Below are 13,036 nucleotides of genomic sequence, written 5' to 3'. Positions count from 1 at the left end.
GAAAGAAAGCAGAGGCCCTGGAATCCCGCCCTCAGGAGCAGAATTCCCCTGCAGGAATTTGGAGAGAGTTGTCTATTCATTTGATCAGATACAGTTTTTTTGTTTTGTTTTGTTTTTGTTTTTGTTTTTGTTTTTGTTTTGTAATATCAGGGATTGAACCCAGGGGTGCTTAACCACTAAGCCACATCCTGGGCCCTTTTTTGTATTTTATTTTTAAGAGGAATTTGTAAAGGTCTCCTCAAAGTGGAATTGTAACCAATTCCACAAGCCCAGTTTCAGTCATTTGTGTCATTGTTGGTGGACTTTTGAAAAAGCAAGGGACACTTTGATTCTCAAGTTGGTTGTGTTAAACAAAACCCAGAAGGCCAGCTCCTCCGGTCACTTGGATGCAATAGAAACAGCTGAGTCCATCTGGAACTTCCCCGGCATCTGATCCCAAACTGAGGGCAAGTGTTTAGCTGAGAGACAAAGAGGGACCTTAACTGCAGAAAACCCCTTTTGTGCCCACACAGCCTGCAAGTTATGTGCAGTTATGCAGCTATTTTGGGGACAATAATGTTTTGTAAACAGTCGGCAAAGTGGCTTTGTGGGCAGTGTTGCTTGAGACCGTTTCACAGACAAGGACTATACAGAGATAAGAAGACGGGGTTGTGACAGTTCCTTTGAAAAATACAAATAAGTTAACACTGGCATGGATAATAAATAATTGGGAACACGTCTTTTAAAAAGTCTGTCTACAAGCATATGCTGTAGATACCGAGCCATCAACACCTAGAGACCATTGCAGCTGAGCAGGTAACTGAGTCCTGCCGTCATTTCCAGAACAAGTCCTGCAATGCAGGTTTAGCATGTTCCAGTGAAGGCATGCAATCCACGGTACAGGTCGTATCAACACATTCACAGGCATGCGGGGTTTTAAAGTGCAAAGACTGTACATATTTTTGAGAACCCTTAATAAACAAAGAGATGTGAAATTTAGTTCACATTTTTTAAGCCTGTACCATACTTGGTTTTTCATTCTATGGTGACGAGTCTTAGCTTGGTGACCAAGAATCACGGCTCCCTAGACTGTCCCAGAAGGTAAGGATGACTTTCTCTTCTACTGAACGAATCAATGAGTTTTCAGGTCTTCAGAATACATGTGCTGCCTGGAGGCTTAGACCAAGGATGGCTATTCATTTAGCTACCATTTTTGTCTACTTGTTAGGACTGGATCCTGTGCCAGGCAACATAGACGCATGCCCACAATCTCTTTTTTTTTTTTAGTTGCTGACGGGCCTTTATTTTTATGTATTTATATGAAGTGCTGAGAATCGAACCCAGTGCCTCTTGCAGGCTAGGTGAGTGCTCTACCGCTGAGCCACAACAACCCCAGCCCCCCACGATCACTTTTAAACCTCATGACAACTTTATGAGGTGCATACCACCACCCCCATTTCAGAAATGAAGAAACTGAAGCTCAGAGAAGTTCAGAAATCTTCCAAAGACACGCAGCCAGAGCATGGCAGAGCAGCAACAGGGACCTAACACTTCCGACTCTGTCCCCAGGCCTCTTCCTCATGCCCCTGGAGTCCGGCCCCCATGACAAAGAAGGAAAGACTACCAGAGCAAAGCGAGGCTTCCTGGAGCTCCCACCTCCGCAGACCCTGCACTAGAGCTTTGCATAAACTGACCCACTTCCTGTGGTGCCAGGATTTGGAAAGCAGGGGTCCCCCTTGCAGACCTGGAGAGTAGAGGCCCTCAGAGGTCACCCAGCCAAGCAATTGTGGAGCTGGGATTCCCCAGGATGTAGGGGCAGGGCAGGGCATATGGGGGTGAACTCAACACTTTGGAGACAGTCCTCTGAAGACCTGTGCAGTAGCTGGGAGCACCACACGGGGTGGGCTCCCACTGAGCGCGAGGCACGGAGCTGAGGGCACCACGAGCCACCTCGTTCACTCCTCACCCCAGCCTGTCCCCAGTGCCTGCCCCACAGTGCAAAGACCACTGATCCAGGAGGCGACCAACCTTAACTTGCCACCCAACACTGATAGTTAGCATGGCTGCTCTGTGTGCCCCAAACCCTGGGCCAGACCCTCCGACCCACACACCCCATCTCATCTCCTAGTCTCAGCCTCCATGAAGGGTACACTGAGGGTCTGTGACAGCAAGGAGTTACAGTGGTTAAAATCAGGACACTGGAGTCCCTTCTGAGTGAATCTGAGTCCTGACTCCCCCTCTCCCTGGGACAGAACTTGGGGCCACCCCTCTACCTGTCTGAGCTTCTGTCTAGTAGAGGTAAAATGGGATTTGTAAATTGAAGGAAACCTTGCATGTGAAGACTTAGCACTGCAAATGTTCAATGAATGCAGCTTATATGATGATGATGATGATGATTATACCAAAGGACATCAATCACTCAGCCCCCAATATCCTTGCTTCCTGGCAGAAGGGTCTGAAGTGAGAGCCAGGTAAACCTCAACAAGGGCAAGACAAACAGTCCTTAGGTTCTCGTCACTAGGCAGGGATTCCAGAAGTTCTGTGGGAGGTGGAGGGGACAGACAGGTGGAAGGGTCACTGGTCAGAAGGCTGATTCACCAGGGAAATTGTGTAACTCAATAATGCTTTCTCATCTGGGGGTCCAAGAGGCTCCCTTGCCTTCCCACCATAGCTGGCCTCCTGAGTTCCTCCAACTATCCCATGAGGGGCCCAAGAATCAAGAGTCACTCACCGCCATGACCAGTTCAAAAGGGTACTTGTAGACACGGACAGGAGACTGGTACTTCTGCACCATGCTCACGCTTGGAAGCCACCCAGGAGGTGGTCAGCACAGAGCCTGTGGTAAAGGGTCACTGGTGAGATAGCAGCTCCTTTCGCATGAAGCAGGGACACTCCCCAGCCCCTCTGGCCCACCCACACTTCTCCCCAGCCCTCAAAGTGAGGCAGCTGATATGATCTCCAAATTAGTCCAGGCCAGACCTCAAACACCTGTCCTGTCCACTACCCACCACCCCAGAGCCTACACTCACTCCTCCAAGAGAAGTTAGCACCCCCAAACATCCCTCCATCCCCATCCCTTCACAGCCAGGGTCCCCAGAATCACCCCTCACCATCTCACATGCACACGCACACATGCACACACCACACACACATACACACGCATGCTTGCAATTCCTACACTCCCACATTGTTTTCACACAGGCTCCCCACAGCTTGCCACAGACGACCTGCCCAATAGCCCCCCAGGTGTCCTGCCCTCCCATTTCCCTGGAAGACACTCTGGCATACACACAGGGGTCACCAAATTTCACCTGCACTGTCTCTGCCACACACATGCATACATGCACGACTCCCGTTCCACACTAGACCACCATGCACAGGTACACAACTTTGCACACTCATGCAGCTCTCTGAAGCACACATCTACCCAACTCCACGCACACATAATTTCCCTGATGCACACAGACGTGCACACACACTCATGCGCACAGGTACTTGCACACCCACACAGAAGCAGACACACACGCATATGCACGCACAGGCCCCCACAACTTTGCTCACCCTAGCCCTCGGAGTCTCTGGGGACACAGCCTGGGGGCAGTGTCCTGGCACTGGCCTGGCCCAGGAGCTGAGCTGGCCCGGTCCCCAGCGGTCGCCTCGCCGGCAGCACAGCACCCGGGGCGGAGCCCGACCGCGGTTGACAGGCCAGGGGCGTTAAGCCCAGCACATCTAGCGGCCGGGCCAGCAGGGAAGGGGCCCGAGAGGCTGGAGAGAGACCCGCTGGGCCTGGAGCGCTCCAGGACCCGGGACAGCGGAGATCCAGGACTGGCCCCGCCCACGCCCTGGCCCCGCCCACGCTGCCTGCCACGGCCCCGCCCAGATTTACTAGCTCGCTTACTGGCCCCGCCCCGGACTGATTCCTCCCCAACCCGTCTTAGCCCCGCCCTCGCTTTACATGTCCCTTACTTGACCACGCCCTCCGCCTAACCCTTCCTCCGGATTGGCCACGCCTCCGGACGGCCCCGCCCCATGCTGATCCCGCCCCTAAGGCGCCCAGCCTGGAGAACTGCCGGGCCGGTGGAAGATCCCTGCCCTGGGGTGGACTTTGCGCCCCTCCGGGCCAGACCCTCCCGCGCAGTTTACTTTAGCTCATCAGTACAGGGTGCGTCTTCCCTCGCTCAGATTAACCTCGGCCTCTTCCCGCAGCACCTGGGCCGGAGCCCTGCTCCTTCCCCACCCGGCCATGTCCCCGCTCCACGCGTTATTCATTCATTCTGCACACGTTTACAAAACGTCCGCCTAGTGTCAGCCCCTTCCGGGCGCTGAAGGGTCACCTGAGAACACACCAAACTTCCTTGCCGTCGTGGAGTTTCATCGCAGTAGGGAAGACAGACATTAAATAAATAAGGCAAATGAATAGATGTGAAAAATGCCAAGGAGAGAAAAATAAGTGAGGAGGAGCTTCAAGAAACCAGCGGAGTGAGGATACAATTAAAAACGAGGCGGGTTGGGACCAGCCTGCTCATTATTCATTTTGTTTATTCGTGGTTTCTGATGGTCTCTCTCCAGAGACTCCAGAGACTGTGAGCTGCCCAAAGGCAGGGCTGTGGCTGCCTTATTTGTCTGCAGGCAAGTCTTCGGGATCTTCCTGGGGACCCTCAGGGCTACCTGGGTTATCCGGGATAGAAATGGGATGCAAAGTTCCCATCACTGCCACAAGGTGGCGGCAAATGACAGCCCATGGCTCCTGGAGTAGCCGCAGTTGAATCGGCTGCCGGGGCTCATCCAGGGAACCTCCGTGCTCTGCCGTCGGGTCAGTGCAAGGCACGCAGTGTACATTGACACCCGTTAGCTGGTGTTACCAGCACAAAAGGTGAGTCAGCGCCTCCTCTGCCTCCCACCTGGGGGAGAATTGACTGCGGGGGCCGGGGCGGGCCGGGGATTGGATACAGAGAACTCAACACAGAAAATGGGGCCCAGAAGGGGAAGAGAACTTCACTTCCTCCTCCTCCAGTCCAAGCGGAGAACAAATAATATCACCATCACCTACCACGGTGCCTCCTACTCTTAGCCCTGCTTTACTGTTAATTATTCCCTTTGTTTTGTTTTTTGGTTTTTTTTTGTTTTTTTTTTTTTTTTTCTTTTCCTGATGCTGAGGACTAAGCCAGCGTCTCCAGCATGCTAAGCAAGTGCTCTGCCATCCCCACCACCTGCAGAGCCCTCAGGTGCCATTTTAAAGATTTACAAGCACTAATTCACTTAATCTTCAAAACAACTCCTATCGTGATGAAAATGTTTTGGAATTTGATAGAGGTGTTTGTTGTACATTGTGCATATACTAAATAGCACCAGATGGAATGCATTAAAATGGTTCACTTCAGTGCAGGGTTAAGGGGCACAGTCTGTAATCCCAGCAATTGGGGAGGCTGAGGCAGAAGGATCATAAGTTAGAGGCCAGTCTCAGCAATTTAGCAAGACCCTGTTGAAATAAAAACTAAAATGTACTAGGGGTGTGGCTCAGAGGCCCCTGGATTCAATCTCCAGTAAGAAAAACAAAAACAAAGACAAAATGGTTAATTTTATGTTCCATGACTTTCACCTCAATTAAAAAAAAATAAATAAAAGATTTTTATAAGGTCAAAAATATTTTAATCTGCATTTTACACATAAGGAAACAGACACAGAGAAGTAACTTGCCCAAGATAACAGCTAGTAAGAGACTCCAGCCCAGGACTTTGGTTCTCTGATGCCTTCTTCCCCAGGGATGCAGTGAAGGGCCTGGCAGATGTGGTTTCCTCGCCTTGACGGCAGGGTACCATGTACCCAGGCCCAGATGAGGAAGTAATGGACAGGCCCTGTCCCCTGGGGATGCTGGGGCAGAAAGTCAGCCCCAGGGCAAGATCTTGAGCCTGTTTGCTGAGTCCCACTTGTCCTGCAGGGATGACCCGGTGAAGCTGCCTCGTGAGGAGGCAGCCTGGGGGGCCCTATAAACCACCCCATGTGTTTGAACGTCTTCCCAGCAGACAAGCCGCTGCCAGAGGAAAGGCAGCCGTTAGTACCCATTTGTGTGACGAAAGCACTAGGCCCCACCCCTAGTGGGAGAAACACCCTCAGCTGGACGACCCAGAACCAGGGGTACGGCGTGGGTGGGAGTCAGAGGAGCCGGGTCCAGTCCCGGGGTGGGGGCCCACAGGGTCCTTGACCTGCTCTTGGAATACACAGGGCCCTGGGTGCTGAAGCTGGACAGTCAGGCAAACAGGGCCAAGGCTCCCACCTTGTCCACTGTGGTAAAATACACATAACAGGAAAGTCACCATCTCAGCCATTGCTCAGTGTGCAAGTCAGGGGCCGTGCCTCCAGCGCCTGTGTAATCGAGAACATGTTCAGGTCCCCAAAGGGAAGCGGGTGTCCATTAAGCAGTCTCCCTCCTTCCGCCTCCCCTGCCCTGGGCCACGCATCTGCTCCCTGGAGGATAGGGCCTTAGTCCTGGGCTGTGTTCTGCCTCAGAGCGCACCCTGGGAGCCCCCAGGGCCATCAGGGTCAAGGCAGGGCTATGTGCACAGGTTGTGACCTGCCAGTGCGCGCAGTGGTCCTGATCCTGGGGCAGCTTCCCCTGGGCAGAGGCCCAGTCTGGGGCACAGAGACAGAAAGCGGCACAGGGGTCGCCAGGGACGGGGGGAAGGCGACCAGGAGCTGGTTCACGTCAGAGGGCCTCAGTCCTATAAGATTAAAGAGTCCGGGGCTGGCTCTCGGCAAACACAGGGGACGTGTGTGCACCTGGCAGAGCTGTGCAGTCAGCGTGGCTCCGTGGGAGCGTGGCGTGTGTGTCTAGCCTGGACGAGACACTCACACTGGGAGCTTTGTGCAGACCCAGGAATCCCGAGGAGCCCACACAGTAGAGGGCTGTGCTGGCCCAGGGGGAGGGCGGACCCCACGGAGGTCTGAGAGACAGCGCTGGTGTGCGCAGTGGTGGCCAGCTGCTAAGGAGAGCGGTGAGCCTGCTTTCTTGAGCTCACTCCTCGCCACGTACTCCTCCCCGACAGCGTGCCAGGCGGTGGCTATGGTGTATTTAGAGTCGCACAGTCTCACCACCAACAACTACACATGTTCTTCTTTTCTCTTTCCCTTTCATTCTCCTTTTCCTTCCCTCCCTCTCTCTCTCCCAGTGCTGGGAATGGGCCTCACTCTTACCAACATCCACCCAGCTGCTGAGCTGCCCTCCAGCCTTCGCAGGACATTTGCACAGCCCTTGAGAAGCCCCAGGCCCTTTAGCAGTCACTCCCAGGCCCAGGACCACTAACCTGCTTTCTGTCCCCGTGGATTTGCCTGCTCTGGGCCTTCCCTGTGCGTGGACGCACGCGTCCTAGGGCCTCTTAGCCTCGTGGTTTCGGAGGATGTCCAGGGTGGAGTAGTGAGGGTGGGAGGAGCCCCAGTCCCCACTCAGCCTTCACCCAAGACCTCCCTCTCCTGTAGCCTCGATGGCCCAGAGACACTGCCCCCCGCCCCCGAGTGCAGAGTGCTGTGTGGCTGTAACAAGCACTGTAAACTCGAGTCTTGAGAAACAGCAGGAGTCTATCATCTCCCAAGCACAGAAGCCGGGAATCTGAAGTCAGCCTCATGGGCCAAAGCCCAGTGGTGCAGCCTGCTGCCTCCAGAGGCACCGAAAGGGGCAACTCAGGCCTTGTTCAGGGTGGAGGCCTCTGTAGGGGAGGCCTGCTGCAGCTTCACATGGAGGCCTCAGCCCAGCAGGAGAGGCAGAGCTGAGCCTGCAGAGCCAGCCCCACCTGGCAAAGGGCCCTGCAGCCCTGCACTGCCCGGCTACTGGCAGAGGACACAGGGAGGGGGACACCCTGGGGAACAGGGGCTCAGCCTGCCCCGCACCCTCCCCGCTCCTCTCAGGATCCCACAGAGGGGCACAGGGAGCCAGCCTCACACCGCCATGCCCCATGGCACCACTGAGACACAGCACACACTGCCCTAGGCACTGAGAATGTTCTGTTAAAAAAGAAACCAGGCCGAACCTTGCCCTATGGAGTTCACCTCCTGGAGAAGTGGCAGCCGACCTCCAAGGCTGGTAGAGTCCCTTGTGGGGTCAGATTGTGTGGAGTGTGCTGTGCCGGGCAGGAAACAGGGTGGGGCGTGCAGACAGGTGTGGGCAGACCTCAGTGGGAAGGTGACCTGAGCAGCAGCGACTTGGAGAAGAGCAGGTGCGCCAGCAGAGGCTGGGGCAGCTAGTGCAAAGGCCCTGAGGCCTTGGTGCACTCAGTGCACTCTCTATATTTGAGAGACTGGGAGGCCATCAGTGTGTGCAGAGCACAGTGAGCAAGAGGGAGGTGGCAGGGGCCAGTGCTGGGGACAGCAGGCAGGCCACATGGAGTTCCAGGGCTGGGGCACGGAGGGCTGTCTGTTTGATGTGAGCTGAGGGACTTGGCGTAGTTGGGAGGTGTGGGATAGGGGAGTCCAGTGATTTCTGGGTTAGCCTCCGGCGACAGTTAAGAGCAAACTGTAGTAGAAGAAGGAGCAAGGAGGAAGAGGAGGAGGAGGAGGAGGAGGGAGGCAGGGGCAGGGACGCCAAGGAGGAGGGAGGAGGGGAGAACCCAAGGCCCAGTGTGGGGGAGGGAGGCGTCTAGACCTGGGAGAGGGTCAAGATCCAGTAGGTGCTGCGTGTGAGGAGAGGCATCTGGGCTGACGGCTGCCTGCCGGGAAGACCCTGGAGAACCAGTGAGCGTGGGCCCCTCCCGAGGGTGCAGATAGGACCTGTGACAGTGAGGGAGCCCCCGCCCAGAGGTCAGCTCAGGCCCTCACCACCTGCTGGGGTCACACCCGGGGCCTGGGCAGGGAGGGAAGGGCCCCAGCTGCCCACCTGGCCCCTGCCTGGGAGGGCCAACTCAGCCGCCTGCCTCTGCTCTGTGCCTGAGTCCTGCTCAGCTGGTGTCTCACACGGGACACAGGTGTGCTTGAATTTAAAACAGGACCACACAGCCCCTCAGGTGAGCGACCCTGAGACAGCATAACAGTAAGGTTCCCGCTTCCTCCCCCAGCGCACCGGCCACGTTCCCAGGCTCCCAGCGCTGTGCGGCCACAGGTGGCAGGCGACGAGGAGCTCCCGTGTGCTCAGGACGTGGCCATGGAGCTGTGCTGAACATGGCTGCCTAGAGCCTCCCCAGGCCAGCAGAGGCCCTTTGTGGGGAACAGGCTGCACTGGGCGGCAGGCAGGGTGGAGCAGGGACCCCAGGGCTGGGAGGAGGGAGTGTTTGTCCCCAGCCATGGGCACTGACTCATCAGTCCCTGGGGCCCAGGCCTGGGCGGGGGATTAAGCCTGAGCCTGTGACCAGAGAATGGCCTGGGAGGGCAGCAGACGGGGGCCTGCCACCCAGTCCCGGGCAGGAATGCTTGAGCTCAGCAGACCACAGTGGACAGGCAGCTAGGCTGACCCCAGATGGGGGCCATCGTGGTGGGGCCACTCTCAGGACAGGGACTCTCTCTTTAATCACAAACAGCAAGGACAGGTGGCGGCCTGCCGCTGCCTGGCTTCCTCTGGAGGGGCCTGCAGACCCCTGCGCTCCCACTGCCCGCCCCCACCCACGGTCACTTGGCTGTTTCGCTTTGAACCCTGGGTGTCTGTCTCTCTCCCGTTCCCTTCCCAGACACAAGTGCCCTGAACCTGGGGTTACCTCTCATCTGCCCGCAGCCCCCGGGCTGCACACACAGCAGGGGCCCCATAAGTGGATGAGAGCCCCTGGAGGAGGCTCTGTGGGGCAAGGATGGGGTGTCTCCCCTGCGGTGGGGCGGGAGTCTGGTTGCCATGGAAACGTCAATGCTGCAGCCTGTGGTGAGGGATCCCAGGTCCTGCAGGCCAGGGCACCTCTTCCTCACCCGGCCAGGCTGCAGGTCTGACTGCCTCTCCTGGGGTCTCCAGGCCCCCACCTGACGCACCTCTGCACAGTAGATGCCGGTCCTCCAGCTTCAGGGGCGGGACCAGTCCCTGCGGTGGCTTGATCTTAGCCGGCTCCCATCCGCCCCCTGCTTCTCCTCAAGGGCCGGGGCCTGCACGCCCTGCTCTTGATCCTGATTCCCGAGTGCCTGGAACAGAGCATGTCACATAGTCAGTGCTCAGTTAATACTGGGTGCACAGGCAAACCAAGGGATGGCCGAAGAAAGCCAGCCCTTTGCCCCCTGCCCCGGTCCTCCTCGGGGGGCTGTTCCTGGGGCCGCTGGGCGCTCCAGCCCTCCCAGTCACTCATTCAAGGGGACACTGAGCGCGCAATGTGATTCAGGCACCAGTGAGTGCGGCGGCAGTGGGGCTGGGGCTGGCTCTGGCTGCGGGTTTGGGCCCCATGGACAGCCCTGAGCAGGAATTCACGTCCCGGGAGTTCAACATCCACGTCTGCAAACTGGGGAGAGAAAGCAGCCCATTCCTCGTGGTCATGACGGCCGTGGTCTCCCGGGTGGGTGCCTACGTCAAACCATCAGCTCCAGCTCTAGGTACATGCACTTGGCCAAGCCAGTCACACCTCCACAAAGCTGGAGAGATAGGGCCAAGTGCTTTTTTTGGCTGTGTCAAGTACTAAGTAAGTACTTGACCATCCCAGCCAAATAGTTAGCACTTAAAGCTTAACCAAGTGCTCTGTACCTGGCACACAGTAAGACTGAACCAAATTTGTTATTTGTCATTATTACCTGTCTTATTTCCTTGACTCTTTCCAAAACCCTATAGAGCTGTTGTCTGGTGTTCCCATTTTATAGATGGAGAAACCAAGGTTCAGAGAGGCGAAGACATTTTCCCAGGGTCACAGAACTGTGAAATGGAGGAGCTGGAATTTGACATCTCAGCTCACTATTTGTTTTTTGGTGAGGTTAAGCCACCTGGCCAAGGTCACACAGCCAGGATCACGGCTGAGCCAGGATTCAAATCCATTGGCTCCAAGCTAATGCCCAATTTGATTTTGTGTTCTGCCCCTGCCATGGCCAGTTCTACCCACCTCTTGGGCCTGTAGGCTCTAGAAGGAGCAGGGTCCTGACCTTCTGACCTGGGCAGGCCCCAGGGTCAGTCACACCTTGGACACTGGCCCTAGAATGCAACCCCACTGGTCTGGGCAGCAGGAGCCCACAGGCCCTGTGAGGCAGGGAGAGGAAGCAGGCCTGGGTGGGGAGGGAGGACAGGCCTTTGGGTTGGGTTGGGCAGCCTGTCCTGCAGGATCCCAGGCCTGGCAGAGCCTGCCCAGCCCCACCCGGCTCCACTCTGCCTTGACAGGGTGACCTCCTTGCAGGACGGCCCTCACGGCCCAAGAGGCCGGGCACAGGCCCCAGTGAGGTACCCAGGGATGGGTAGCAGGTCCTACTGAAAGTGGCCTAGGTTCACGATGAGGTGCCTGGAACCCAGAGCCTGGGTCTGCAGGGCAAGCTGATGGGGCAATGTGGGTGGTCAGAGTGGACCTCAGCACTGGGTCTAAGAGAGGCCCCTTTGAGCCCAGGGTCAACCCTCCATGGCCCAGGCAGCGGGGGCTCAGAGCAGCAGCTGTCCCACCCTGGTAGGGAGTTGCTTTGGTATTCCGATGGCAGATGTGGCCTTACAGGTGCACCTGGGAGGGCCAGCCGGGGGTCATCAGAGCGCATCTCCCAGGCAGCACCAGCGTGGGGCTGCAGCCCAGGGGAGGTGGCCAGGATGGGCCAGGGCCAGGGGTGGGGGCCTGAGGTGCATTCTCCGGAGATGAGTCAGGGGCAGGCAGTGCCTGTGAGTCACTGTGGACCCCCCCACCCCCCGCCAGGGCCTGGCCTCCAATCTCCCCAGGGGGCAGTGTGGGGCTCACCAGGCCCCCAGCCCAGGGCCAAGTGAGTCAGCCCTTCTGGGATGGAGGGCCAGCACGATTTTCCATTGTTCTGTGAGGAAAGTAAATACATGTTATAAAACAGGGGTGAGCTGGGCCAGCTCCTCCTGGCCTTCAGAGGACCGGGAGGAAAGGGGCCCCCACACCAGGCACTCTGCACTCCTCACTGTGCACTGGCTCTTCCTCCTTTCGCAGATGGGGAAACTGAGGTCCAGAGAGGTTAAACCACCTATCTGAGGTCACACAGCTGAGTGCATAGGAAAACCAGGATTCAAACCCGGGCTGGCTTTGAACTAAAGCTTTGGGCCTTTCACAGCCATGCCTGGTCTGGGCCTTGGACTTGTGCAGCATCTGTCTCTGTCCATGACTGTGCTTCTCAGGGTGGCCCCCAAAACACCTGCTTCAGTGTCCGAGGGGATAGGTGGTCTTAAAATGCAGATCCCTGTGCCCTGCCAAGACCTACTTAACCCTCATCTCAGGGGAGGCCCTTGGAATGTGCTTTTGGAGTGCTCCCCCAGGTGAGGGTGAGGCCACAGAATCCCAGGGCAGGGAACGGGGCCATCGTGGAAGGATGGACCCGGCTCACCCCTGGAGGAGCAGGCCGCCCTTCGCTGGCTTCTATCTCAAACTGGTTGGCAGGCGAGCACCGACTGAGCAGTTTTGCTGGGGACAGGATGGTGGCAGCAAGGAATGCCGTGACCCTTGAGATGGTGGCATCCTTTGAGCCAGTGGCCTTGTCTGCTGCAGAAAGAGGACAGGTGTCGGGGTGTGGGTCAGCCAGTTACCAGGCACCCGCTGGCCCTGCAGGTGCACCCACTTACCGTGGCCCAGCAAGCCTAGGGAAGCAGACGGCCTGTCCCTCCACCCGCGGCCCCCGCGGCAGGGATGAGTCACTTGGCCTCTGCTCGGCGGATCCAAACAAATCCCATGTGCCCAGGGAAGGATGTGCGGGGGGGGGGGGGGGGGGGGGGGACACAGACCTCCCACCCCATCCGCCGGCCCACAAAGCAGAGTACACACATACACACATGCTCACACACACGTGCCCGCTCTGCCAGGCCAGCTCCAGCCCCGCTGAGGGCGTGCGAGGGGAAGATGGAGGAGCACAAGAGGAAGTCCTCCCTGGGGCTGCTGGCTCGCTCCACCACCCCTGGGCCAGGCCCAGCTGAGTCAGCAGGAGCCGGCCAGCTGCCCTGAGCTGGGAGTCGGAGCTGGAGCATGTGCGGATG

At 57.2% G+C, this 13,036-nt stretch overlaps 1 protein-coding gene across 1 annotated transcript in view; it reads right to left on the bottom strand.

The window, feature by feature from the left end:
• The window catches only part of SEC14L5 (SEC14 like lipid binding 5), a 36,270-nt gene extending 32,480 nt beyond the window's left edge, over positions 1–3,790 (bottom strand). The window contains exons 1-2 of the mRNA XM_079121749.1: positions 3,541–3,790; positions 2,711–2,815 (exon numbers count right to left, since the gene is read on the bottom strand). Of these exons, the coding sequence (XP_078977875.1) occupies positions 2,711–2,773 (63 nt within the window). The 5' untranslated portion in view covers positions 2,774–2,815; positions 3,541–3,790. The remainder of the gene's footprint in view (positions 1–2,710; positions 2,816–3,540) is intronic.
• Between the last annotated feature and the right edge of the window lie 9,246 nt (positions 3,791–13,036).

The sequence above is a fragment of the Sciurus vulgaris genome (assembly GCF_902686455.1).
Source record: "Sciurus vulgaris genome assembly, chromosome: 18".
NCBI classification, from domain to species: domain Eukaryota; kingdom Metazoa; phylum Chordata; class Mammalia; order Rodentia; family Sciuridae; genus Sciurus; species Sciurus vulgaris.
Note: the sequence above shows the minus strand (reverse complement) of the source record. Positions and strands in the feature narration are given on the sequence as shown.